The 24,612-nt window shown below is 39.2% G+C and overlaps 1 protein-coding gene across 1 annotated transcript in view; it reads left to right on the top strand.

Moving 5' to 3' along the window:
• The window catches only part of DROSHA (drosha ribonuclease III), a gene marked incomplete at its 5' end in the record, with an annotated part of 72,383 nt that overhangs the window by 12,904 nt on the left and 34,867 nt on the right, over positions 1–24,612 (top strand). The window contains 10 exons of the mRNA XM_084280055.1: positions 1,096–1,176; positions 2,768–2,854; positions 2,968–3,054; positions 5,379–5,450; positions 6,961–7,042; positions 8,293–8,367; positions 11,656–11,825; positions 18,026–18,150; positions 21,254–21,353; positions 24,294–24,401. Coding sequence (XP_084136181.1) covers positions 1,096–1,176; positions 2,768–2,854; positions 2,968–3,054; positions 5,379–5,450; positions 6,961–7,042; positions 8,293–8,367; positions 11,656–11,825; positions 18,026–18,150; positions 21,254–21,353; positions 24,294–24,401 — 987 coding nt within the window. The remainder of the gene's footprint in view (positions 1–1,095; positions 1,177–2,767; positions 2,855–2,967; positions 3,055–5,378; positions 5,451–6,960; positions 7,043–8,292; positions 8,368–11,655; positions 11,826–18,025; positions 18,151–21,253; positions 21,354–24,293; positions 24,402–24,612) is intronic.

Raw genomic sequence — 24,612 nt, 5'->3', positions numbered from 1 at the left:
AGCTCCCTCAGCCGCTCCTCATATGATTTGTCCTCCAACCCCCTTCACCAGCCTGGTTGCCCTTCTCTGGACTCACTCAAGGACCTCAGTGTCCTTTCTTATGGTGAGGAGCCCAGAACTGGACACAGTACTCAAGGTGCAGCCTCACCAATGCTGAGTACAGGGGCACAGTCACCTTCCTAGACCTACTGGCCACACTATTTTTGATACAAGCCAGGATGTTTCTGCTAGATTCAAACTTTGAAAAACTTGATTAAAGCCTGGGGTTGGGAACTTCATTTGTTTTTTCTGGTTTGGTTCTGGACTGTTTGGTGGGTTGGAGGGTTTTTTTGGTGTTTCTGTTTTGTTGTGTTTGATTTTTTTTTTTGTGTTGAGGTTTTTTTTGTTGTATTTCTGCAGTGGGCATGTTAAAAGCAGAAAGCTTTAGGGTATTGCAGTAATTGATAGTCTCCATTAAACTTGGTCGTAAAAGTGAGAAGAAAGCCACTAGCCCTATACCGTGTGCACCCTTTTTGATACAGCTACTTGATGCACCCATACAGAATACTGAAGTAGATATTCCCACTCCCACCTTCCCCTTTGTTACTGATCTGTTCCCAGAGGATGCATTTGAAGTTACTACTTTGACAAGGAAGTCTTCCAGGGGTCTGCTTTGCATACTTGTGGGGGTAGCCTTGCCACACTGCAGAGGGGTTAATGTGCGGTGAGATTTCAGTCGTTGAACTGAGAGGAACTGTTTGAACACGGGGATTTCAGCATGTAAATACTGGCATGTGCCTGTTTAGGACCTGAATCTCACTTCAGGCAGATGGTGTGCTGTAAGAAGTGGGAAAGTTCTATACGGTAGTAGAGTGGTACAATTCTGCCGAGAGCATTTTTCCATCTTGTGCTCCTGAAACAGTGATGAAGTTCTAATGCTATTGTGCAGTTTTCTTAGAATAGTCTATACTATTTTCAGTTTTATTGGCTTGAGAACATTCACTTAATCTAAGCATGACAGGCTTTTAGAAGCATCAGCACTGCAGGCATTAAAACCAACATACTTTTCCAAAATCATTTTTCAATAAAACCAGAATCCTATTTTGTTTTTGGCAGATGAATGATGGACCTTTGTGCAAGTGCAGTGCTAAAGCCAGGCGAACGGGAATCAGACATGGCATTTATCCTGGTGAAGAGGTAAGTAATTCTAAGTATTGCAATTATGAATACAAACTTGCTGCTGTATACTCATACTTGGGCTGATTTGAGGGTTTTTTCCATGATTTATGGGCTTAGTAAAAACTCCCGTGCAACTTTAAATCACCTAGTTCTGTAACCTCTTATTAAAAATGCAATACCAGTAATGAAATCCACCTGAAAAGTAAAAACTTTTGCTTGTATTTGTTTAACTTCAGTTGGTTGGGGTTTTTTTTTAAGTTTTTGAAATGCATTTACATTAATTAAAAAGAACTTGTTAAAGATCTACCATCTTCAGGTGGACGAGTATCTCACATGGGCCCTCTTTGTGAAGGGGTTGCTTTGAAAGTAAATAAAACAGTAATTCCGCTGCTGACAGGACAGGAAACTTGTCAGGATATCTTCTTGCTTTAGCACTAGAGCATGTCTCCATTGTAAACATTCTTCCTCACATTGTCTCTAGTGTTTTCCTTACAGAGAAGGAGGGAGAAAATTTTAGCAGGAGAAAATGGATATATAAAGCTTGCTGCATCAAGGCAGCTGCTCCCTGGAGCAAGACTAGCTGGGAATTTGAGGTTTCAGAAGGTCACCTAGGATATATGAGGTTTTACAGTGTCCTGTAGATAAAACTGCCTATCTTTAGACTGGCTGGTTTGTAGCTTTTGCATTGCAGCAGTGAGAAGTTTAATTTGGGGCTGAACAGCCAGAGTAATTACCCTACTTATTGGGTGAGTTTTGCAAAGTGCACAGAGCTGCGTAGTGGTGTAGCAATCTCACTGTTGCCATCTGGGCAACTTTTGTTATGCTGCTTATAGTAGTGCTGCAATGCTGCAGTTGAGGTATTTTGATCTTTTTCTTTTGCCATGCAGACACACGTATTCTGAACAGGCTGGTGGCAGCCTCTGAACTGCAGCAAATTGGATGTAGGGCATATGAAAAACTGGTTTTGTCTTAACTGCTGAGGATTTTTTTTTTTTAGTCTTTAAACTGGATTACCTCAGAACAAGCTGAAAGAGAACAGGAGTCCCAGGCATTTCATGCTGCATCACGGGCAGCCATTGCAACCTGGTAGATACAGCAGGTTTGCAGGGTTGCCAGAGCTCCCTCTTGGTGATAAATGGATTAATCCCTTCTCTTCAGACCTTGGATTTGCCCCAAGCAGATGAGCTGATGATACCTGTCTATCTTGATAGCATACTTTGAGATCTTCTCTTGTGAGGTCCAGGTTCCATTTCACTAGCTTTTAAAATCAGTTTCCTGAAACAAATGTATATCAAAGAGGATAACGTTCTGGCATATAAGCAACTAACTGCTGTGGATAAGAAAGTTGGAGAGTCAAATGGAAGATGAAAAAAATTACAGCAATGTTTTCCACTTTTTTCTTTTGAATAGCTTTAAAAATATTTCTGAAAGTGAAAATGTAGATAAGGCCCCACTTCCCTGCTTCCCAGAATGCCTAATTATGACTACCTGCTTTTATTTAATTTTTCCTAGTGCGTATTTCATGGCTATTAGAAATGCTTTATTCTCTCTTTTAATCTAAATTTGCCTTGACTCAACACATAGTTCTACTTATCTCTTTTTCTTTAAGCCCATTAAACCATGTCGCCCCATGACCAACAATGCTGGAAGACTCTACCACTACCGAATTACTGTGTCGCCTCCCACAAATTTCTTAGTAAGTGCTTTATAAATCTTAACTAGGACTCTAATTCTGTTTTCAGTGATAGTAGTAATGCTACTTGTTGCTTACTCTGGTGGTGGTATTTGTTGTTTGGTTTTGTTTTTTAGACAGACAGACCTACTGTTATTGAGTATGATGATCATGAATATATCTTTGAAGGGTTCTCGATGTTTGCACATGCTCCACTAACAAATGTAAGTATGTTCATTGCTACATACATGGGGTTTAATTAGAAGTCAAGCTGTTTCTTTCCTGAAGCAGAACTTGTCTAAAACAGCAGTACATGCCTGTAACAAACATCTTGCCAGTTTTGAGGACAGGGGAAAGATGTGTGCTACTGAGTCTCAGGTTTTGTCGTGACTAATTGTTGTAAGCATTGTCTTCAAACTGTGAGACTGTGATGTGCATCAAAGTCATGTTTTTATGTATTTTACAGTTTGGAAGCTAAATAAACCATGGAATAAATAGTTAAAACTGTTCATTAGATTTAAATTGGATGAGGAGCATTGTTAGGTTGAAATAGTTTTAAAAACAGCAATATAAAAAAGTTTTCCTTTTATGAAGTGACAGATGGGCTTTGTTTTCAGAGATCAAGTGTAAAAGGTTTTTCCTCTTCTGAAAACTTACCTAGATGTATCCACTACTTTCTAACATCTGTTCAGGTTCTTCAGGTACTAGGCAAGTTACTGATATTTATTAAAAGTTGTAAGTATTTAAAGGCAATTAAAGTTTTGAAAGCATATACAAAAAGGGGAGCACGATTGGTACCTGACTTTTCCAGTGTAAGCTGAGTTAGCCATATCTGAATGAAAAACAAAAATAATAACGTTCTGTACATTTGAATGTTTTTTTTTTTGTTATCCTGATAATTCAGGAACTGGTTTTTTTTTTGTTTTTCTCAAAAGTTCCAGCCTTTGTTTGTTTCCTTGATTTAATGCCTATTGCTAGGTATACCACCAGTGCCAAAACCCAGTGTAAGGCTGGCTATCAGTACAGAACTGGAATGTAAGAATGCTGGAACTGAGACATACTGAGAACAAAGCAAACTTTTTATTGACTGTTTGTTTGCATAATATAGGACAGCTATTTTTGGTGGTCAGAGGGAGGGACTGTAATGTTGATGAGAAGTCATTAAGAGAGTAGAATTCACCCCATTCATACTATTTCCCAGTAATCATTGAGCAGGTCAGATTATGGGGAAAATAATTAGAACAGTCATAAAAAATTATAATTAATGTAACCACCAAAACAATTTTATAGAACTGACCACATGTTCCTTTGCTACGTGTTTTCTTGTGTGTTTCTATCTCTTATTCATGGAGATTTTGGTCATGGTCACTTCTCTAAAGCATTCATTTTCTATTTAATACAAAGGAAAATAGCACAGGCTGCTGACTTTCTGAGTATCCTCTCCTAGTTAAACTTGTTAGAAAGTAAGCAGGTACTCCTCTGACTTAAATGTGACTAGTTCTCCTCTCTTCAGATTCTAAGTGGTATATTTGACTTCAAAGATTATTTTTTTTTATTCACATTTAATATTGTATCAAATTATAGGACATACAGTTTTTTGTTTAGTTGTTTGGTGTAGCTGCTCAGTTTATCATACAGATATGAACAGGTTTTGTAGATGAAATAATTGATTGACTTGCTAGAAGATGCAAACAGAATATTGCACCTCTGCCAAGCCTGTTTGTTTCAGTTCAACCCCAGCACCATCCAGGTATTTATTTGCCAGCTTATCAATGCAAATAAACATAGGTAGCCTCACTTAGACCATTATTCTAACATCCTTTAATGCTTGCAAGACCAGTGAATAGTAAAACTTGCTGAGAGCTATAGATGTGTAGGGTAGGATTAGGCATTTCTGTCGTCTTCTGGAAATTTAGCATTTTTGCTTTAAAAAATCCAATTAACCTCACAAACACCTTCAACAATCCATGAACTTTGCAAACAAAGGAAACTTTACAAATTGAAAAAATAAATTAGATATAAGTCTTACTGGTTAGTAGTAATGTTGTGAGAGTATTTATTGGGTGAAATTAGTATCATTCTATAAATTTACCCTGAAGTGCTTACATTGTGTTGCCATGACTTGAAGTTGTATTTTAAGACTGTATAGCTAATAGAATTGGCAGTGTGCTTAAAACACCTTGCCTTCAGGTTACTGATGAGTTGCGACACCCAACAAGAAATTCACTTCCAGATAGGCAAGTGAGAGAAGATAGGGGTTTACCTGAGCTTTGCTTTTCCTTCTAAACAAAATTTCATCTCCAGTAGATGGCATTATTTAATCTTCCTTTGCCATGGTCCTGTCAGCTTTGTGTTAGTACAGAGGTGGAGGTTAGACCTGTTACTTTGCTTGTACATGCTTGTGTTCCTGTCTTTGCCTGATCCCCCAGCGCAGCTGTTTAGGAAGTGCCCTTTCCAGCAGACAGCAATACCTTTGCATACAAAATTGTGTTAACTATACGTTTGGCGCTCTGCAGTTTTTCATACTGCATTTCTGTTCTCCTTCCAGATTCCTCTCTGTAAAGTAATCAGGTTTAACATTGACTACACAATTCATTTCATTGAGGAGATGATGCCTGAGGTAAGAAGGTTAATTAGTCAGAAAGTCAGAGTGGGTTATGAGTTGTTGATAAATATAATAGATGAAACTCTTTAGAATCCCAGGTCTCTAAGAGATGGGCTGTGTTCTGAATGATTGGTTGCAAAGGAGCTTGTACGTCCAGGTACTAGCATAAATCAGTCTGCCTAGGCTATCATATATTAAAATCAAATAGTAAGAAGTGCTTATGTCCATAACTTTTTTCATTTTAAGTTGCATAGGATACGTGTCAGGTACTCTTATCTTCAAGCGGAGGTAGGCATTATCCTTCTTTTATGGATGACAAGAATAAGGCACATGGAGGTGCTGGTTTGCCAGGACCACATAAGTCAATGGCAGAGCTGGAACTTAATCATGAGTTTGAAGCTCTGAAGATTGCTTATCAGTACTTAATATAAGCTGTTGCCAAAACAAATTTCCGGTGGATGCAAACAAAGCACGTTCAATTCATAATCTTTTTTTTTATTACAAATTAATCCCTGGTGAAGCCAGTTTGTGAAGTAAATTGCTGTAGTGGAACAGCATGTGTAGGTACAGAATCCCCCCTGAATATTAACTACAAAGATAGGATCAGTGTTTAATTTAGTCACGTATATTTACATTTTTCTTTCTAGTTATCTCTTTCTGTTGCTCAACAGCATCTAAATATATGCAAGAGCTCTGAAATTCCTCAGCAAGATTAATGTGATCAAAGCAATTCATTTCTTGTTACTGAACTTGCTGTGTTGTCTCCAGCTTTTGTTCTAAACCAACAAATGACCACCAGGCAAAATAGGAAATTTGACATCTTTTGGGGCTCCGGGTCAGCTGGCTACAGCAATTGGCTGTAGCACTATTTGCAGACCATCTTTAATAATGCATTTCTGTGAAAGTTTGTCATCTTGTGTTTGTCATTTATGGTCAGTGGCATACACATGCAATTTGTATCAACCTTGTCTGATGTTAAGGGGCTTTTTTTAAGCCCTCATCACTTGATGAGAAGGATCTTACTTCTTTTTTTACTCTTTGTTTACTCCTTTCCTGTTGGCTCCTGAGGTCAAAATTCTCAATTTGCATTGTGCTGATACATTGCTATGGAAGTGTCTATGTCATCCCATAAGGTGATTTATAAACATTTAATATGAATGTGTAGGAAAAAGTGAATCAGGAAAAATATCCTTCTCAGAAATATGTCATCTGCTTAATTTCCTTGGGTGAAAGGGTTCTAGTGCATGGCAAATAAGCACAGATTCATAATTTCTGCCGATAGAGTTGATTTGAATGTTGATTAAAGAGTCTTCATTACAATGCATTCTTGACAGTGCTTTCTGGGGAGATCATTGTATTATGTTACAGTAGATGATTACAGATATGTCAATACTGTTTCCTAGCAGTTGGCAAATATGAAGACACTGGGTTGTTTTTCGGGTTTTAAATTAAATATACATGAGTGGCATTATCTGCATTACAGTAGTATATAATTCTGACTTGTTTGTTTGGTTTCTTTTCCCAGAATTTTTGTGTGAGAGGTCTTGAACTGTTCTCTTCCTATCTATTCAAAGATATTTTGGAGCTCTATGACTGGAATCTTAAAGGTAACTTTTACTTAGGAAAAACCCATACATAACCCAAATTAATTGCAGCTTTTGTAAATAGGACTATTATGTACTCCAGTTTAAATAGCAAAAAGTGGGAAGGAGCCTCAAAGGAACCAAGTCAAATTCTTGTTTGTGTGAGAGGGACAAACTTCTGCTTTATTCTTCAGGAAAATGAAATATATTAGTGTTCATTAGTGCTGGCTGTAGCAATTAAAATGCATAAACTGTATGGGATTATATTCTTGGAGATTAAGTAAATTGCTTCCTTAATGCAAAACTTTTAAATCAAACTAAATATTATTGTTTGTTTAGTATTGCACAGTGTTGCATGGTATTTTAAAAGCCAAGGTAATGGTGAACTATTCGGTTTTTACAAGCTAAGAGGCAAGTTACTCCTGTAGTATTTGTCTACAGTCAACTTACAAAGCCATGCCATATAGACAGCCATGAAGGGATAACATGTTATTATAGCTGAATGTTTTTGACTTGACAAGATGAAAATACGTGTTTCTGTGAAGAATGTGACAAAGAATTTCAGGAGTCAGCCTTCTTTTGGTCTAAAAGAAAACAGAGACTATCAAAGGGGTTTAATTTCAGAATCTGTAGGTGTGTTGTGGTGTCTTGACTTTGTCAGTGGAGATGCACTCTCCACTTACTGCAGCTAAATGTGAGCACACAAGTTTTCTATATTTGTAGCCTTCTATGATTTGAGATGCTTTGTTATCAGTGTTGTCTTTTGTACTCTGATTGTTCTTTCCTTTCTTAACCCTGGGTACATAATGGTTTTATTTTCATGCAAAGCTTTAGATGATGAAATAGGAAACAAACAAAAACCCCCATCCACCCCACAAAATAGCACCATGGAAATTTCCTGATCTTTGTTATCGTAACCAAAAAATACCCCTCTAATTGGGGGGTACTAAGAAACTAGTGTTTGTGTCTGTAAGGCTTAAATGAATTAGAAAAAGAAAAGTTTTATATAACTGTATCACTGTTTTAAATAAAATTACTGTGGTTCTATTAGATTCTTTTAATTTTTAAGTTATTGTAGATTTCTTTGTCCACATAAAAGCTTTCAGTTCAAGTTGATACTATATTCTACTCTACTGTGTGTTTTGTTACTTTCCTGATTGAACCTTAGGCCCTATGAAATGTAGTTACTGATTTAATCTGCATCAGGGTTGCCTCCTTTTTCTTTCTTTACAAATATATTGCTGGTGATAAATCTGTATTTTTTCATATTTAAGGTCCTTCACTTGAAAATGATGCTATTTCCTGCCCCAGATTTCACTTCATGCCACGATTTGTGAGATTTCTTCCAGGTAATGTTTGTATTACGTAGCATTATGGGAATTAGTTCTAAAACTGAAAAACAAACAAACAAAACCAAAACCACAACCCCGAAAAAAACCCAACAACTTACTACAAGTCAAATTATTTGGTCCATGTAGAGATTTCATGATGCCATCTGAAGCTGGCAGTATGGTTGGTTTACTTAGAACTGGGGTTCAGATGGGCGGGCCAAGTCTTTTGTCTCTATTGTAGTCATTTTAGGCAGTGCTGGGTCATACTTGTCCTGCCCTGTGATGGACCTGTGGCATTTGAGGAGTGTTACTACCTAATCTCACCTGTGAAACTGAATTTAATGTCCCCTCTGCTCTTCAGGATGCTGTGTGATTATGTGAAAGCTGTCAATGTGCAGTTATGAGGGTCAGCAAGATTGGCACCCCGGAGCACATGTTGTTCTGTTTGTATCTTTATGTTAATGCAAGCTTAGACCTTGCGGTGAACGGTGAAAGAGAAAAACACCATTCCAGTGCAATTCAACCCTAGCCTGCTAGCCAAGGACAAGCTTCAGTGTGGAGCATTATGCTCATTTTGAGGGAACAGCTTACGCAGGCGTTTCACACATCCTGAGATACTAAGACAGACTTTCAGTTGATATAAATGTCATGGCGCCACTGGAAATGTGTCCTGCTGAGATCCTGCCAGTGATTGTTCCAGAAGGGTTGTGTGGACAGGAGAATGCGTTTCAGCTGCTGGACTGAAGGTGCAGATGGGACATGGAACTATCTTCATCAAGAGGGCTGTGGCCTGGAGGTGCTCTCTGCTCTGGGCTTTGAAACTTAGTTGAGATATTAATTATAGCTGTAGCTAAATGAGGTTTAGCTCATTACTGTGGAGAGTACTGATGGCTAGATGACCGTATTTCTAATTGTTGTTCCTTCCTGGATACACGATGCTGTTCAATCAGAAGCAGAGCTCTGAGGCTTGCTAGCAAACATTGATTTGGTTCTGCTGAAGCAATTTACAAAATAAGCCATCAAGCCACATGTGGCTGATTAACTTGACCTCATCACAAAATGAGAGCAAGTTTGACCTGCCTGGTTTCTATAGCTTGAGGGTGTTTTCCTGTTAGTTTTGGGGTTTTGTATTCTGATTTGTTTTAGTTCAGAAGTCAGCTTTTTCTGCGCTGTTGGATTGTTTACTGATAGGGAGAGATAAGCCTCTAACGTGTATTCCTGTGTGCTTCCTTTTTAAGGTTCCCGGCATTCCAATACTTTATAAAAATGTCTTTCCCTGATATTTCTGTGTGTATAGTTGCCTTTTAGCATCTGTATGACAATTTTTTTAAATCAAGTTTGTATTAATTATTTTTTTGAGAAATTCTTGGAGATGGAGGGAGATTTTTAATTTCCAGGAAGTGGGAATCTGTTTCCTTCGGGTATCTTTGCAAAGTATTATTTATCTATGTCTAATCAAGGAAGATATATTGGTGCAACAGATCTCCACATATCCATCAGCTGTCCTTTTAAAGATAGAAATAAGTTGCTGATTTCCCATCTCCTCTGGTTTTCTTTCTTTTTACAACATGGTCTAAAAATACGAGGTTTGGGATGTCAGGTTTTCTATGTGGATTACTTAAAGACAGGCCTTGGGGTAGCTCTAAGCTTTTGAGCTAAATCATACTGGCTTTACTGAGTGCCAGAGATGCACAGCATGTGGAGTAGTTGCTGTATTGTATTCATTGTCACAGATTTTTATGATGATAAATATATTAAGAGATTAAAAGACTAGGAAACCCCGCCCAAAAAAACCCCCACCATTTGAGGTCCCATGTACTGCATGTTCTGACCCAGGAGAGGTCTGATTTCTTAACTACTATTTAGCAGCGTGTGCTTTTGGTGAGTAAGGCTAGACTTTTTTTAGTGATTGCTGGAGATGGGCTACCTCTTGCTTAACAGTATAACCTAGTTGTTGACAAAGACAAAGGTATTGTAAACAGTCCTCTGTTAATTTGAAGATAAAATATGTGCATTTGAAAATCTGCCCCCCCCCCCCCCAGCTATTTAGAAGTCTCTTGTGTTTCCAGTGAGGTCGGGGGTGTATTCTCCCCATGTTAGATTACATCTTGGAGTTTGAATGAGGTTAACTGTTTGCAGAAGCTGAGTTACATCATTCTCTTTTATCTTCTCTGTACCATAGTTCTGTAATCCCAGTCATAGTAAGAGAAGTGCCTCTTCCCCTCATGTGCCTTGTAGAGGACATCATCTTACACAACACTGCTGTTACACAGCAGTTCTGCAAGGCTTTTCCTGTGTGCCTGGGATCACCTCCCTTGTGCTGTGGTGTCATTCCCTGTATTGCTCAAAGGCATTACTTCTGGCCTTCTGCCATTGTATTTTGTGTGTGTGTGGTGATAGCGAGAGTGCACTCAGTGCCAGGATCAGGTTGCTCCTGCTCCCTGGGGGAGGGAGATCAAGGTTTGTGCTCTGCGTGGATGAAACTTGAAGATACATCCATGCCTACAAACTAACACCCTGTCGTTATGGGAGAGGGTTGGAGAGATGTGTGTCATAATGAAAGCACTGTAGTAACACACCTTTCTTTTCACTCATGAGTGGATGGACTGAATTTCAATAGTCGGTGTCCTCTCAGTGCTGGTTGGTCAGGACCATCACTCATTTGTCTTTCCTGTTTGCATCTGCATATCTGTAACTGGCTACCTGGAGTCAGTCAGATGTTAATTACAGCGTTGTCTTTTGTTACAAGCAGCCTTTGCTGTAGTCTCAGGGTCTCAGAAGTATTTAGTAGTTTTCATATGCTCTTGATTCATTTAATGACAGAAGACAGCGTGAGGCTCTTTAGTCTTCCTTACTGCAGGTACACCATGTAGCAACTGCAGATGAGTTTAAAATGCAAGGATAACTTACTGCATTCATCGAAGTATCCTGTAAAATTTTGAGTGTTCTTTAAAAAAGCGGCATAAATGCCTAAAGGCTTTTTAACTACCATTGTAAAAAGAACAATGAAAGTGTGAAAAGGAAGACATAACTGGAAAATGTAACTGATTGTTCTGTCTGCTCATTTTAAATTTTTTTTCAGGCAAGTTAGAAACTTAAGCTTTACAGTGTGATTCAACTGTTACTCTTGCTACCATTAACATTATCGCTTCCAGTTTAGCAAGGTGTTAATGCGTGTGCAGTATGAATCAGTAAAACATTTGCCTTCATATTTCTCAAGTCATTAAGCATTTTATTTTGCTCATCCAGATATTTTGTGTTTGCATATTTTCTCTTGCTCACATGTGTGTGTTTATGTTTTTAAAGATGGAGGAAAAGAAGTACTCTCAATGCATCAGATTCTTCTCTACTTGTTACGATGCAATAAAGCTTTGGTGCCCGAAGAGGAGATTGCCAACATGCTTCAGTGGGAAGAACTGGAATGGCAGAAATATGCAGAAGAATGCAAAGGGATGATCGTTACCAGCCCTGGCATGGTAGAGCAAATAATTTTGATTTACGAACAACCCAGTGACACGTACATGTCTTGTTTCAGAGGCTGCTACAGGCTGAATTGGAAAGGGAAAAGATGACAAGTGACAGTTGCAGATTGCTATAGGAACAGTTCATTGACTTGTTCCAACCCTGGGAAGAATTGTACCCTCTGCTCTACACAGGGGCAGATTTCCAGATGAGCACTGTTTCATTGTGCATGTTAAAAGGAATGGCCATATCTATGTATATGAAACTGTAGTTTGCTCCTCTAACTTCTTATTTTCTCAGACAGTCTTCATGTGCATGATCTCATTCTCTTTTCCCTGACGCAGGACCAAAGAATTAGTAACTATTTGCTATTTCCTTTCATCTTCCTCTTTTGACCCCTCTAGCTCTATTTAAAGTGCTCTAACCACATTCTGCCCTGGATATGGAAAAAGGGGTTTCTGCCTATGTGTTGGGGTTTTTTTCCTGACGTTGTTTCTACTTTACTTTTGCTCACATGGGGGAATTTTGTGTACATTAATGAATGCATCCATTAATTTTCCGTGCCAGGCTTGAAACCCCTATGGCCTTATTATTTTTGTAAAAATTAGTGGTTTTGTGGTCGTTTAAAGCATATGTTCACTGAAGACAGTTCCTTTCAATGTCAGTGTTTCTGTGAATTTTAGCCCATTTTTCTGATTCTCACACTTAAATGTGGGTCACAGGAATAGATGATGTCCACTAAAAGCTGCAGGGTTCTCTTTGTGTGGTTTGGTCAGTACTGCAAAGTGGTATCTCAGTAGCAGAGGCACGTTTTGGGCCTAATATTTTTGACTGCCATGCAGCCTTCTCAGTTGTAATACCTTTCTTTCTCTGACTTCATTTTCCTCCTTTGCTTGTAGCTCAACTTCTTAGCTTCTCCAGAAAAAGTGTGACTTGATATCATGCCTAAGGGGAAATTGAGTTTGCTAACTGAAAAACCTGTCCCCAAACTGCAGCCAAGGTGATTTCCTAAGTGTATTTTTCAAGTTCATATTTTTAAGTATAGCAGCGTTACATTTAGTAAACTACTTTATAAACTAATAATAACTTGGGCAAGATCACTTAATTTTCCCTTGAATTCATTCTGGCTAAAACTTTCTAGACCAAAAGGAAAATAAGATAATCTCAGGGGACATGAAATACAGAATACATGTGAACTCCTAACTATGGAAAATTATATCTGAGCTGGTTAAAACTGTGAGTGCGAAATGAGAATCTTCTAATAGAAATGGTTAGACAGCCTTACCTGTTTAATTTAATGTTGCCTGTGGTTTCTGTGATACAAGGTACATGTGAGTGCCCAAGCTGTCACCACCTTGGCAGTATACACCGTTTTGCTGAGGTTGTGCTGATTTCAGCCAGCTGAAAACTCCCCTTCTTGTTTAGCATGTAGGAGCACACATACGCTCCTTCCTTGTGTCACTGGACTGTAAATGCCTGTGTTGCCTTCCCAAAGCAGCGTGTGAGTGGTAGTGTATCCATTTTGAGGTGCTTTTGTGATTTTTACTGACAAACTTTGCACTCATCTCTAAAAACATTGTCTTGTAGTGTGTGGACATCAAAATACTGGAGCACAAAGAGAGCTGCAGCGCTTTGAAATGTTGTCATGTTATAATGCCATCATTTGAACATATTTGTTCTCTGAAGATTGCAGTGACTTCTTAGTGTGTGGATTTTTTCTGTTCATTGCAGCTTATTCTATTGAGTATGAAAGTGAAAAATAGTGTGAAAGTATTTTCTGTGCATTTTATGGTATTAGTAGATAAACCAGCTCTGTTATAGAGACAACGTGAAACTGTTCTAGAAAATGACAGCTCCTCAATTCAATTTTATCCACTTGACACAACAAAGTAAACCCACTAAATTTTATTTTGCTGTTTTCCTCTACAACATCACTTCAGAAATAATAAATCCTCTTGTGAGCAGATCTAGGTTTTATATATGTTTTGGATTTTGTTAGGGTTTTTTCCAAAGTGATGTGTATGTATGCATGATGGAAAAGGGAAAAAAAACTTTGATAGGCACAGAAATCCCATTTACTTGAACAGCTAACAATAGTTCAGCATTATTTAAAACCATTTAATTTATTCATGGTGTTTCATTAGTTCAGTGAAACTTCATGTTGGAATAGATTTAAAGGTTCAAAAATTTTAATCTTCTTTAATACTTCACTCTTGTAAAATATTGCTGCTTTTCTCACTAGTATGAGAATATATGTATTTTAACATACTTTTGTACTACATCTGCATGCAATCTCATCATGTCTTCCAGTATCAGCAAAGCCTTGATTGATGAGATTTGAAATCAGAAACAAAAGGACTCTCTTCTGTTAGAATCTGTTTTCAATGAGATTTTAAAAGAAAGGGGGTGATTAGGTGGTCTCTTGCAGCACTTTTTAAAAGAGCACAGGACTAAAAATCTGGAAGAGTAGCATCTAATTTTCTTGCATCCTGTCTGCTGGTGTGCAGATGTTTTCTCTGCTGGTTGTTGTATTAACCGTCAGGAACAGCACCAGGGTGGAAGCTGGTGTTCACTGTGCAGAAGTGAAAAAGCACGGCCCAGCTACTCCCCTCTTACAACTGTTAGTTCAGGGACAATTGTTAATAAGTTTTCAACAAGGATTTCTTTGTCCTGGTTGTCATCAGGCATCTGTGCAACTGAGTGATTAAAAACTCAAAGGCAGTGGCATATAAATAGAGAATGAGCAGAGTTTTGAGTTATCCCAAGGCCACGTTTCACAGAGACCTTGCTACAGACATATTGGAAGCTCTTCTCCCTTTTATACTTTTGAGGATTCAACTACTTCTATTTAATTGTAAAAAATCAAATATTTGAACAAGAATATATGGTCTTAATTTTAAAGAAGTTATAATTCATGTATTGAATATAATTATTGTTTCATATTCTGTTAATCATATTTTGCCATGTTGGTTCTCAGAGGAGTTGTCGTGTAGCAAGGCTGCTGTGCAGGGATGGGGGAAATTCATCACTTTTAGTGTGAAGAGAGGGGAGAACCAGTAAACAACTCTTGTGAGGATAAAAGCTTCTCATTGCTTTTGTGCAAGTGTAACAAAGCCAGATAAACTTAAATTTCAAGACTTCTTAGCACTGGTTTAGAGAACAACTTTCTGCCTGGTACAAATCCTCCCCATGTTTTTCATTAGATTTTATTTTTTTGTCATGATCCCTTTTCATATGCAAATCATCAGGGTCATAGTAAACCATCTCTCTTATGGCTGACTTCCTCAGGTACTGAATACTTAGCTCCATGGTTGTCCACTTGCCTGGCTGACACACAACATCTTCAAGGAATGGATACCTTTTCCTTTCACTAGGTAGAAGTCACTTCCAGAGTCTGAGGTCTTGGGACTTCTTTTCAATTGCCTTGTCAATGCCTCCTTCTTGGGACAAGGATCCCAGCTGCCTGGCCACCCTGCCTTCTGATTCCAGGCTGCTGGCCCAATTGTCCCAGCATTGGAGTAGCCAGGTGATGATGTGCTCCCCTGGGAGGTGGCTGAAATATTTTCTCATGTCTCTCAGCTCACTCAAGGACAAGGATCGAGTTATAACCTCAGGTACTGCCTCTTCTTCAAGTTCTTACAACAGTCCAGGTTCATCATCGTCTTTGGTAACGAGGACTGATTTCTTTGTATGTATCTTCTTTTGTACAGGGGTGACTGATGCTGGTACTGGTTGGCTGTCTGGCTCAACTACAGGGCTGGCCTCTGAGATCTAACTCCCATGGAGCTTGTGGGGGTTGGAAGAGCTGCAGTCTCTGAGGTCTGAGTAGCTACAGTCCCTGTTGTAAGGGTTCTTTCTGTCTCAGTTACGGTATCAGTTTCTGAGGTTCAGGTAGCCACAGTGCCTTATAGGTTTGTTTTTTTTCTGTAGATCTTTGCTCATACCCTCACATGCGCCATGCCACCCTTGACCCTTCAGCCCCAGGGAAAATCTCCTGGTAATATTCTTGAAACATTTTTTTTTTTGACACTTGAGACTTGAAAAAACACTCAGGAGGATGAGCAACAGATGCATACTTGTCTGAATATCCCAGGGTAGTCAAAGTTACCAAAAGGTGTTGTAACAAGCCTGAAGGAAAGAGAGGAGGAAGCATCCCCCAGTCTTCCTCATAAATTGAGTGTGATTAATAATGCTAAGATACATTGCCCAATAGTTGGAAATGACAGAAATGCCACACATAGATACCCTTTGAGGCTGACAAACACAGATGATGTCGTAAATCAGTATCACACAGTATAACTGAATTAGGAACCTGACTCCCCTCTCTTAAGTGATAAACAGCTGGGTAGGGATTACATACAGTGGGTGTGGGTTCACATGGCAAAGCCAGGTGAACAGGCAAAACATCAATGTTACCATCAGCTCTTCCACTAACACGATAAACATTTTTTCCATGCTTTTTAGCACAAAAATCTGGTCAGATCTATCATTATCCCAACCCTTTGAGCCCCACATTGGGCACCAAAAAGGACTGTGGTGGTTCAGCCCTAAGCAGTGGCTGAGCACCACACACCACTCACTTCCAGAGCCTCTGTGGGTTGGGGTAAGGACAGGTTACTGACAAAAGCACCACAAAAGGGGAACAATAACAGCCTGTGGCCAATGACACTCACACCCAGTGATAACACAGAGCACATTACTGACCTGATCATTATGGAGTGCTGCATGACATGAGGACCACCCTGATGCCCTGGCTGCACTCAGACTACCCCAGAGGCACCTAGGAGCACCCCTTCCCCACCAGCCCCTTTTATGGGAGAGTGATGCCAGGTGGTGTGTGGAAACAGCCTGGGCTGACTCAGCTCACCTGTGCTTGCTGCTTGAGAGGTTGACTCTGGTCTGGCTGGAACCAGGACATTTGGAAGTTCTGTGGTGAAAACATTTTCTCTCTCTTTTTTTTTTTTTCCTTAAACCTGGCAGCATGAGCTAATTATTTTCCTTCCTTTTTCTCCAGTTTTTGCTGGGTAGGTATAACTTTATGGGCAGTCATTGTGTCCAAAGGGAAGCTGATAAGCATTTTTCCCTCGGAAAATGCTTTTCTATCTGAATGTCAAAGTTTAAGTAAGTTTTGGGTTTTTTTTTTCTAGAATAGATTGGAAATGTGGCCGCCTGATGAGACTTACCTTTATTTCTAGAATTGGCTTTGCTTACCCAAGCAAAAAATGACTCTTGTGAACATTTCTACCAGGATGGTTTGAAAGGTGAAAGCTTTGTTCTTGACACTGTGCTTATAGTTTTGTGAAGACAGTGGTGGAAGCTGTTTCTGTAACGCTGAAGCTCATCTTTTGAGAAATTCACAGTGCTAAATTACAAGTTTTGAGATGCAGGTAACTAGAAGTAATGCCCTTTTTGTGAAACCTTACACAAGCAGAAAATACTGGGCTCATCCAGCTGATTGGAAAGTTGGGAGTAAGCAGGCACATAACACAGCCGCTTGTCAGCTAATGGAGAAAATATTTACTTGGAGGCAAACTGTGCACCTTCAACTGAGTTTTTAAATATGTCAGATAAGTGCTCTGTATGTCTTCTGCAGCGATGTACAGTTACTCATTTTCTGTGTCTTTGGAGGTGAAGCTGTCTCCTGCGCTGTCCTTTTTGACTACAAAGGCAACATCTGTTTTGAAGCGTAAAAAGACAAATGTCTCCTCATTACACAAGACTATTCTTTGTACACATCAGCTTTGGAGTCTTTTCTAAGAGTAGCATGGCAGATTTTTTTCTTCTAATGCTTTTTAGTTGGTGTGATTGAATGAATCTGATAATGGCTTCGCTTGCTTTGAGAAATCAGGAACAGAACTGAAGTTAGAGAGGCAACCTGATGTTAACGAACTATTTGGGCATGTGGGAGCTGAGATGCCAGAATGCTAATACTGATTTTATTTCCACTGTGATGTTTGACTAAATGAAGTTGCTCTAAGTTCTTGGAAATAATCAAACTGTAAATGTCCTGACTTTTGCTGGGAGAGCTAAGTTTATGACATTTCAGCCACTGTCATTCCAAATATTTTTTTCTAATACTAATGATTAGTTTTATGTGTATGTTAATAAACTTGGAATGTTGCTGTTTCATGGTTCCTGGATAGTGTGGGATAGAATCAATGTATTTTGCATGGGGCTGTTGTCAATTAGGTATACTTTGTTTTTTTTCTCCTAGAAACCAAGCTCAGTTCGCATTGATCAACTGGACCGTGAACAGTTCAATCCTGATGTAATTACTTTCCCCATTATTGTCCACTTTGGGATACGACCTGCTCAACTCAGTTATGCTGGAGATCCTCAGTAAGATGTTTTTCCTTCTACTTTTTGTTCAGAAACTTACTACTTTGTTCTTTGTAGCTTAAATAGGGATCATCTGTGTGTTTTAATTGAGCCTGATATGAAGCTTAGTGCTTACGGCATTGGATTTCAGCTCTTGTAAGGTATAACCTCTTCCTAGGCATCGTTCGGGATCTGCTGAAATAAATGTGCATGCCTGTGCAGTATAAAATTTCTCAGCCTGAGACAGCTCTTCTAGGTCAGAATAAAGGTTTCTCAAGCTCCATGATATTTCTCTGCGAGGCTAGATGCAGCGTTTTAGAGAGAGAATAGTGTAAAAGGAAGGCAGAGGGGGAGAAATACTTACCTAGGCTTCCAGAGCTCTGCAGAATATGAACTTCTGAGCTAGAGGACAGCATGTTGTTTAACAGCCCTGAATGGACCTTCTCTGAATTTCTCAAATCACTGCTTTAATCTTTTTGTGCTACTGACAGGGACAAGATTCCAGGTCATTGTTTCCCCAGTACTACTGTGCGTCATATGAAAAAGGACTTGTTTTAGAGCTGCTACTTGGTCACTTCTTTAGATGCTCTTCACATCTCACATCTAATAATGAAGAATATAACCCTTTTCTTTTGCTTGCTTTGTTACATTTATGCTTCTTGCAGCCTGCTGTATCCTACTCTAGTAGTCTCTGTGCCTTGTAGTATCAAGTCTGCGTACTGTTCCTTTGCTTGGAAGCTGTTGCATCAGTGCTACTTCTCTCTACTTATTCCATCGTTTCAGAGATTGGGAGGGATGTAGTGAAGGAGCAGAGAGGGATTTGGAACTTCAGCCAGAAGTGGATTCATGGAGTGTCATAAAAGTGTTTGCTGGGTTTTGTTCACAGTTCTTAATCTCTGACCATATCAGGGAACTCTCCTCATTATTTGGTGGTCGGTTTACTGAACGATGAGAGCAGGTGTAGAGCCCTTCTCTTGTGCATGTATAGTTTAGGTTTTCTCTTTCCTCATGCATTTTCCTCCAGTGTCTTTTAAGGATGTTGAATTTCACCTGCAGTTTTGAGGCCCAGTTGCTCCTATGTGCATTGACAGACAATGTTCTTCTGCAGTTCCTTGCTGAGAATTTTAGATTGAATATGGTGGGAAGAATGAGTGCTTATCTAGATGATAACATATTTTCTTTTGGCTTTGAGCATGACTGTTAATCTCCCTTGTCTTTTAGTTTTTTTACCTACAAAAATAAAATAATTAGACTAAAGAATAAAAGAACCATATCTGTTTTGATGCTGAATTTCTTAATATCTGTAAAGTTCCAATACCTTACATTAAAAAGGGTATGAAGATACAAACATCATTCTTCCCATACTTTAACATTTTTTTAAAATTTCTATCACTTTTTTTCTTCTTTTTTCAGAGCCACTTACAGAATTTAGGTGTACTTCTTTTTATCAAAGTAACAAAGCAGTTTTTGTGAAAGTTTTGGGGTGCTGTCATAAATCTCAGGCTTAGCACTGCTGTATGTATGAAATAGGTAATCCCCAAAGAAGGTTTTCCTTGGGTGTCTACTTTCTTTATATGGTTCTGATATAGAATTTTTGTTATTGTAATTTGTTTATTAATTCTCAAACTGAAGTGAAGTAACAGAGCTTGTTCCACTAGTAGTAATACATACATTATAGATAATAGATTCAGGCTCTTGGGTTTGGATTGAAACCTCCTCATGGCATTTGTTTGTTTTTTCTGGTTGGTTGGTTGGTTTGTTCATTAACTCACTTTTCTCCTTTGGATAGGGATTTGACAAAAATAGATGTGTTATTCTGCAGATTGCAGAAATGTGGAGAATGGAGCATAGGAAAAATCTATGGATTGACCATTTTAGATGTGTTTATAGACTCAAAAAATCAGCATCTCTAGAGGCAGAAAATATATGTTCAGGAATGCTGCAGAGAAATAGCTGTGGAAAAAATGCCAATAAGAAAAGATGTGCTTGCATGCCTGTGAATGTGGGATGCTGGGAACATTATGAAATAGTAAAAGACCTGCTCCCTCATTTTCTGCTTTGCCACTAATGTGGTAACTTTCTACTAAACCACTGCTCAAAGTTGATGCTGAGAAGGATCTTCTTTTAGGACACAAATATAAAAGAAAATAAATTATGCAGGTAAACTTCCTCCTCCTCTTCTCTAATCCCCTGCTTCCAATTAAAAGTCTGGGTTTATGTTTTTTCTTGGAAAAAACCTCTACAGAGGTGATACTGTTTTGAAAATAGCATTGTTTCCTAAGGACACAAGGTCAGTGTCATGATTCTTTTGGTTGCTTCTCCCATTGTAACTTTTGAAGTTGATCATTTGCAGCTGAATATAACAGTGGGGTATGTCTACAAATGGAGTAAGTTCTTACATGGTTTCTGAAAGTCCATGCTAGATCACAGAGAGACTTCTACTGAGGAAGAGGTATGTTATTGACGTTTGGGTATGATTAGACACCCCCTTCTCCTATTTGAACAGGCTAGGCAGCTGGAGAAAACCAGAAACCAAAAGCATTATGCTGATCCCAGAGAAAACTTGACTTGCTGTTTGCATTCACCATGAACCTGTAGGGAACAAAACTTACTTTGCTGTGCACAGAATGACTTCTTGTTGCACGTGACCTGTAGAGCTTTTCCTTGTGTGCGTCACTGAGAAGTTTCAGCCAGCGTAAAGACAGACACTTCTTGAGAAAGGTTACTGCTGCCTTCCAGTCAGTGATAGGTAAACCCTGTGGGGGAGAGGGAGTGCCTGAACTGAGCTGTCATACTGTGGGCAGATCTTTTCAGCAGGTGGAGATGGCCCTTTGGACAGGACGGGTGGGTATCTGGGGTTCCTGGGTTGTGCCCTGAGCTTTGCTGCTCACCTAACGCTGCACATGGATGCCTCCTCTCGGCTGCGGTGTTCCACGGGAACGGCAGCAGAGACACTCTCACCTCTCTTGGAAAATGCTTTGATGTTTATTTTTTTCTGTAGCATAGAGATGCTTGTGGACAATCTGTGTTTGAGTGCATTAACATCAACTGGTGTGATCAGAAGGACAGATGATGAGACCCCTGTATCAACCAAAATACTGGTTTTTCTGGTTTTGTCCTTTAGATACCAAAAGCTGTGGAAGAGTTATGTGAAGCTGCGTCACCTTCTGGCTAATAGTCCCAAAGTCAAACAGGCTGATAAACAGAAATTATCACAGAGAGAGGTATGTTGAGCCTTCCTGTAACTGATAATTGAACATGGTAATTCAGGATGGAATAAAGCCATATGACCACCCTGTTTATGGAAACAATAGAAATCCTTCACAAAAGATTTTCTTTTCAGGCTGTTAAGACTAATTCCATTTTAATTTTGTTTGTTAGTGAATGGATTTTTTTTTCCTTTTTTTCAGCTGTCAAACTACTGGAAGTATTTTCCCAGTTATTGAAATGAGCATTGTACACTCGTCACTTCCTTATAGCCGTTGCCATTAATGGTTTCAAGAATTAGTATAGAGAAGGATGGATTTCGGAGTGCACTTTTAACTGGCTTGTAATTTGAAACATCTCTGCTCTGAGATGAAAACTGCCACACTTGTGCATGGTTTTAAATTGTAATTGATTAGGGAACCTTAGTGACATTTTTTAAGCTCTTTGAGTCAAAAATCATCTGTTGTTCTTTTCAGTCGTCTTTAATGACAAATGAGGTATGTGTTGAATCGTTGTCTTTTCTCTCTTCCCCCCCCCCGCCCCCCCGAAGTGATGAGCAATAAGCATTTCCTAAGTGCAGTTGTTCAACCAATTGGGAATTAAAATTAGAAAAGTAAAGTCACTTAATGTATAGACTGAAGCAGCCTGCTCTCAGGTATCTGTTTTTTAAAATCTTGGGATGAAACTTTGCGTTTGTTTGGTGCACGTCTACCAGACACTCTTAACTGAATGACTTACATAAAGATTGCCTAGAGGAGAAATTAACTACTTTGGTACTGGATGTAATTTAATTAAGAGGTGGTGTATTTTTATTGATTAGAAACCCTGATGGTTTATAGAAAATCCTGAGTTGGAAAGGACCTGTGAGGATCATTGGGTCCCAATTCCTGAGTATTCTTCAGTATACTAATTCTGTAGCTTTGATTGCAGTAAATGTTTGATAATGTTGCACCTGAGTTTTTTTATTACTGCAAAGCATGGTATGCTGTTGCATGAGCAAAAGTCTTAGTTAACACTTTATTTATGTTGATATTAAATAAGCCCTTAGCTTCCTTACTTGTAATTGAGGAAAGAAAAACAATGTTGTGTCCTTAACTGTGCCACAGGAAAAAAAAATTGTCCCTGTAGGAGATGAATTTGTTTGCTACAGCTTTTTACAGAGCAAGTAGAAGGGAAGACCATAGTTTTATGGACATGTTTTCATTAGGGGCTAATAGAATACTTACTTGTAAAAATGTGGTGGATTGCATGTAGGGGAGTGATTATGTTTTGCTTCAAAGGATAGAATGCTCCTTTGCTATTTCTCACTGTGCCATGAGCTGATTTTGGTTTCTAGACCGTCTTATTTGGGATACGAACTTGATCAAGTAGTTTGCCATCAGAGAGCCATGCAGGGCTGAAGCAGAAACTTTATGTGATGGTAACCTATGTGTTTTGCTGGTGGACGTGTCTGTAATTTATGGAGCTGTAGGGCTGCACCTTACTTGTACCTGGGCTTTTAAAGATTGTGAATCATATATTGAGTAACGCTGGAGTGCTCCTGAGCCAGTCAGCCTGAAAGTACACCTAGATCTAGCAAATACTGTAGCACCTCTTTCAGAAAACACTCAATGACACAGCCTTGAAATGGAAATTTTAGACAGTGCACGAGGGGTGCAGTGCTGTAAGTGTCTCTGTTCCCTCTGCCATCAGTTATTCGATACTATGAGACTGTATGATGTTACTTGTGACAAGGTCATGCCTGGGGGCTTTATTCCTCTAACCTAACTTTAAGCATTTACAACAGGTGCATAAATTGGGACCTGAAGGCTCACTTTGAAGTCAATGGACAGAGAAATGCATTTTTTAAAGCCATTTATCCACCTTCACTGAATATAAAAGGAGCCAGGGCTAACTACCCTCCTACCCTAGATGCCTCAGTCATGAGGCATTTGAGGTTTGATGACTGCGTCTGCATAGACGCGCCTCTAGGAACCGCTGTGTGAGCGCAGAACAGAAGACGGAGCCCATTCCTGTCAAGAGATGCTTGCAGGCTTCAGACTAGAAGCTGGGAAGAGATGGCTTTGAGCAGGTGCCCTGTAGTGAAAGGGAGAAGGAGAGGGAGGCTGGGTTGCAGCTTTGAAAAGCTTCATGTTCAGAAGAAGGAAGAGCACTGAGGGAGTGCTTTAGTGCGTGCTGCTTGGGGACCTTTTGTACCCTGGAGGCTTTGTAGTATTGGCACCAGGAAGTCCCGATCCAGGGATGATTTATTTTAGCTGGGTGTTTTAATTCCTTTTTTACAGAACATATTTTCTTGTAATGATTGTGTCATAATTTTAATGATTCTGTCTCTTATATTTTCTAGAGACAAATTAACTGTTTACACACCACTAAACAGCCAGTGGTCAAGATAATTTATTTATTTTTTAAATTTTTAATTGAAATAATACTGGTAGATTTCATCATAATAGGCTCTAATGAATGCTGACCCCTTTCCCACACCAGTGCTAAGTGTTGAACAGGAACTGTTATGAAGTAGCCAAGATCACAAGACAAAGCCTTTCTTTCATTTAGTCTGTCTTACTCCTGCTGAATGCTTCAGACCAGGAGTACTCATATTGATGAACTTAAATGAAGAGGTTGTTTTGCAAACGGGGCAAAGAAAGTGCTTTCATTATAAGGACTTAACTTGCTTGCTTATGGATCGTCTTGGATATATGAGTTGGACTGGTTTGTTCTGTTGTTTCCATAGAAAAATGTAGTCACTGGTGTTCTCTTCTTGGTCTACCAAAGTCTTTTTTCTACACTGTACTCCAGCATGTCCGCTATAGTCTGCAGCTGGCAGATAGAACATTTGGGCTAGTCTTAGAAACCACACACCAAACCTTGAACGGCTACCATGAACACACTCGAGTGCATTGATACTGCTTTGTTGTAGAAGGTTCTTCACAGGAGGTCTGCTCTCTCTCTCTGTCTAGGAAGCACTGCAGAAAATTCGCCAGAAGAACACGATGAGACGCGAAGTGACGGTTGAGTTGAGTAGCCAGGGGTTCTGGAAAACGGGGATACGCTCTGATGTCTGCCAGGTGACTGAACCGCCGAGGGGTCTGATGTGTCTTCTTTCCTGATAGCTGGCATTTCCCTCGTGCCGGGGTTGGTTGCGGTTCTAGGCTCAAGAACCAAATGGAAATGAATACTTCAAAATAAGGTCTCTTGGTTTAGGGAACTATTCCTATTCAACCCCTCTCTGCACAAAATGTTATTTTAAAATGTTCGTTTTCTTGTAACTGGTTAATT

This window comes from Gallinula chloropus (assembly GCF_964237585.1).
Source record: "Gallinula chloropus genome assembly, chromosome: 2".
Lineage (NCBI taxonomy): Eukaryota > Metazoa > Chordata > Aves > Gruiformes > Rallidae > Gallinula > Gallinula chloropus.
This window is presented reverse-complemented; position numbering and strand designations above follow the sequence as displayed.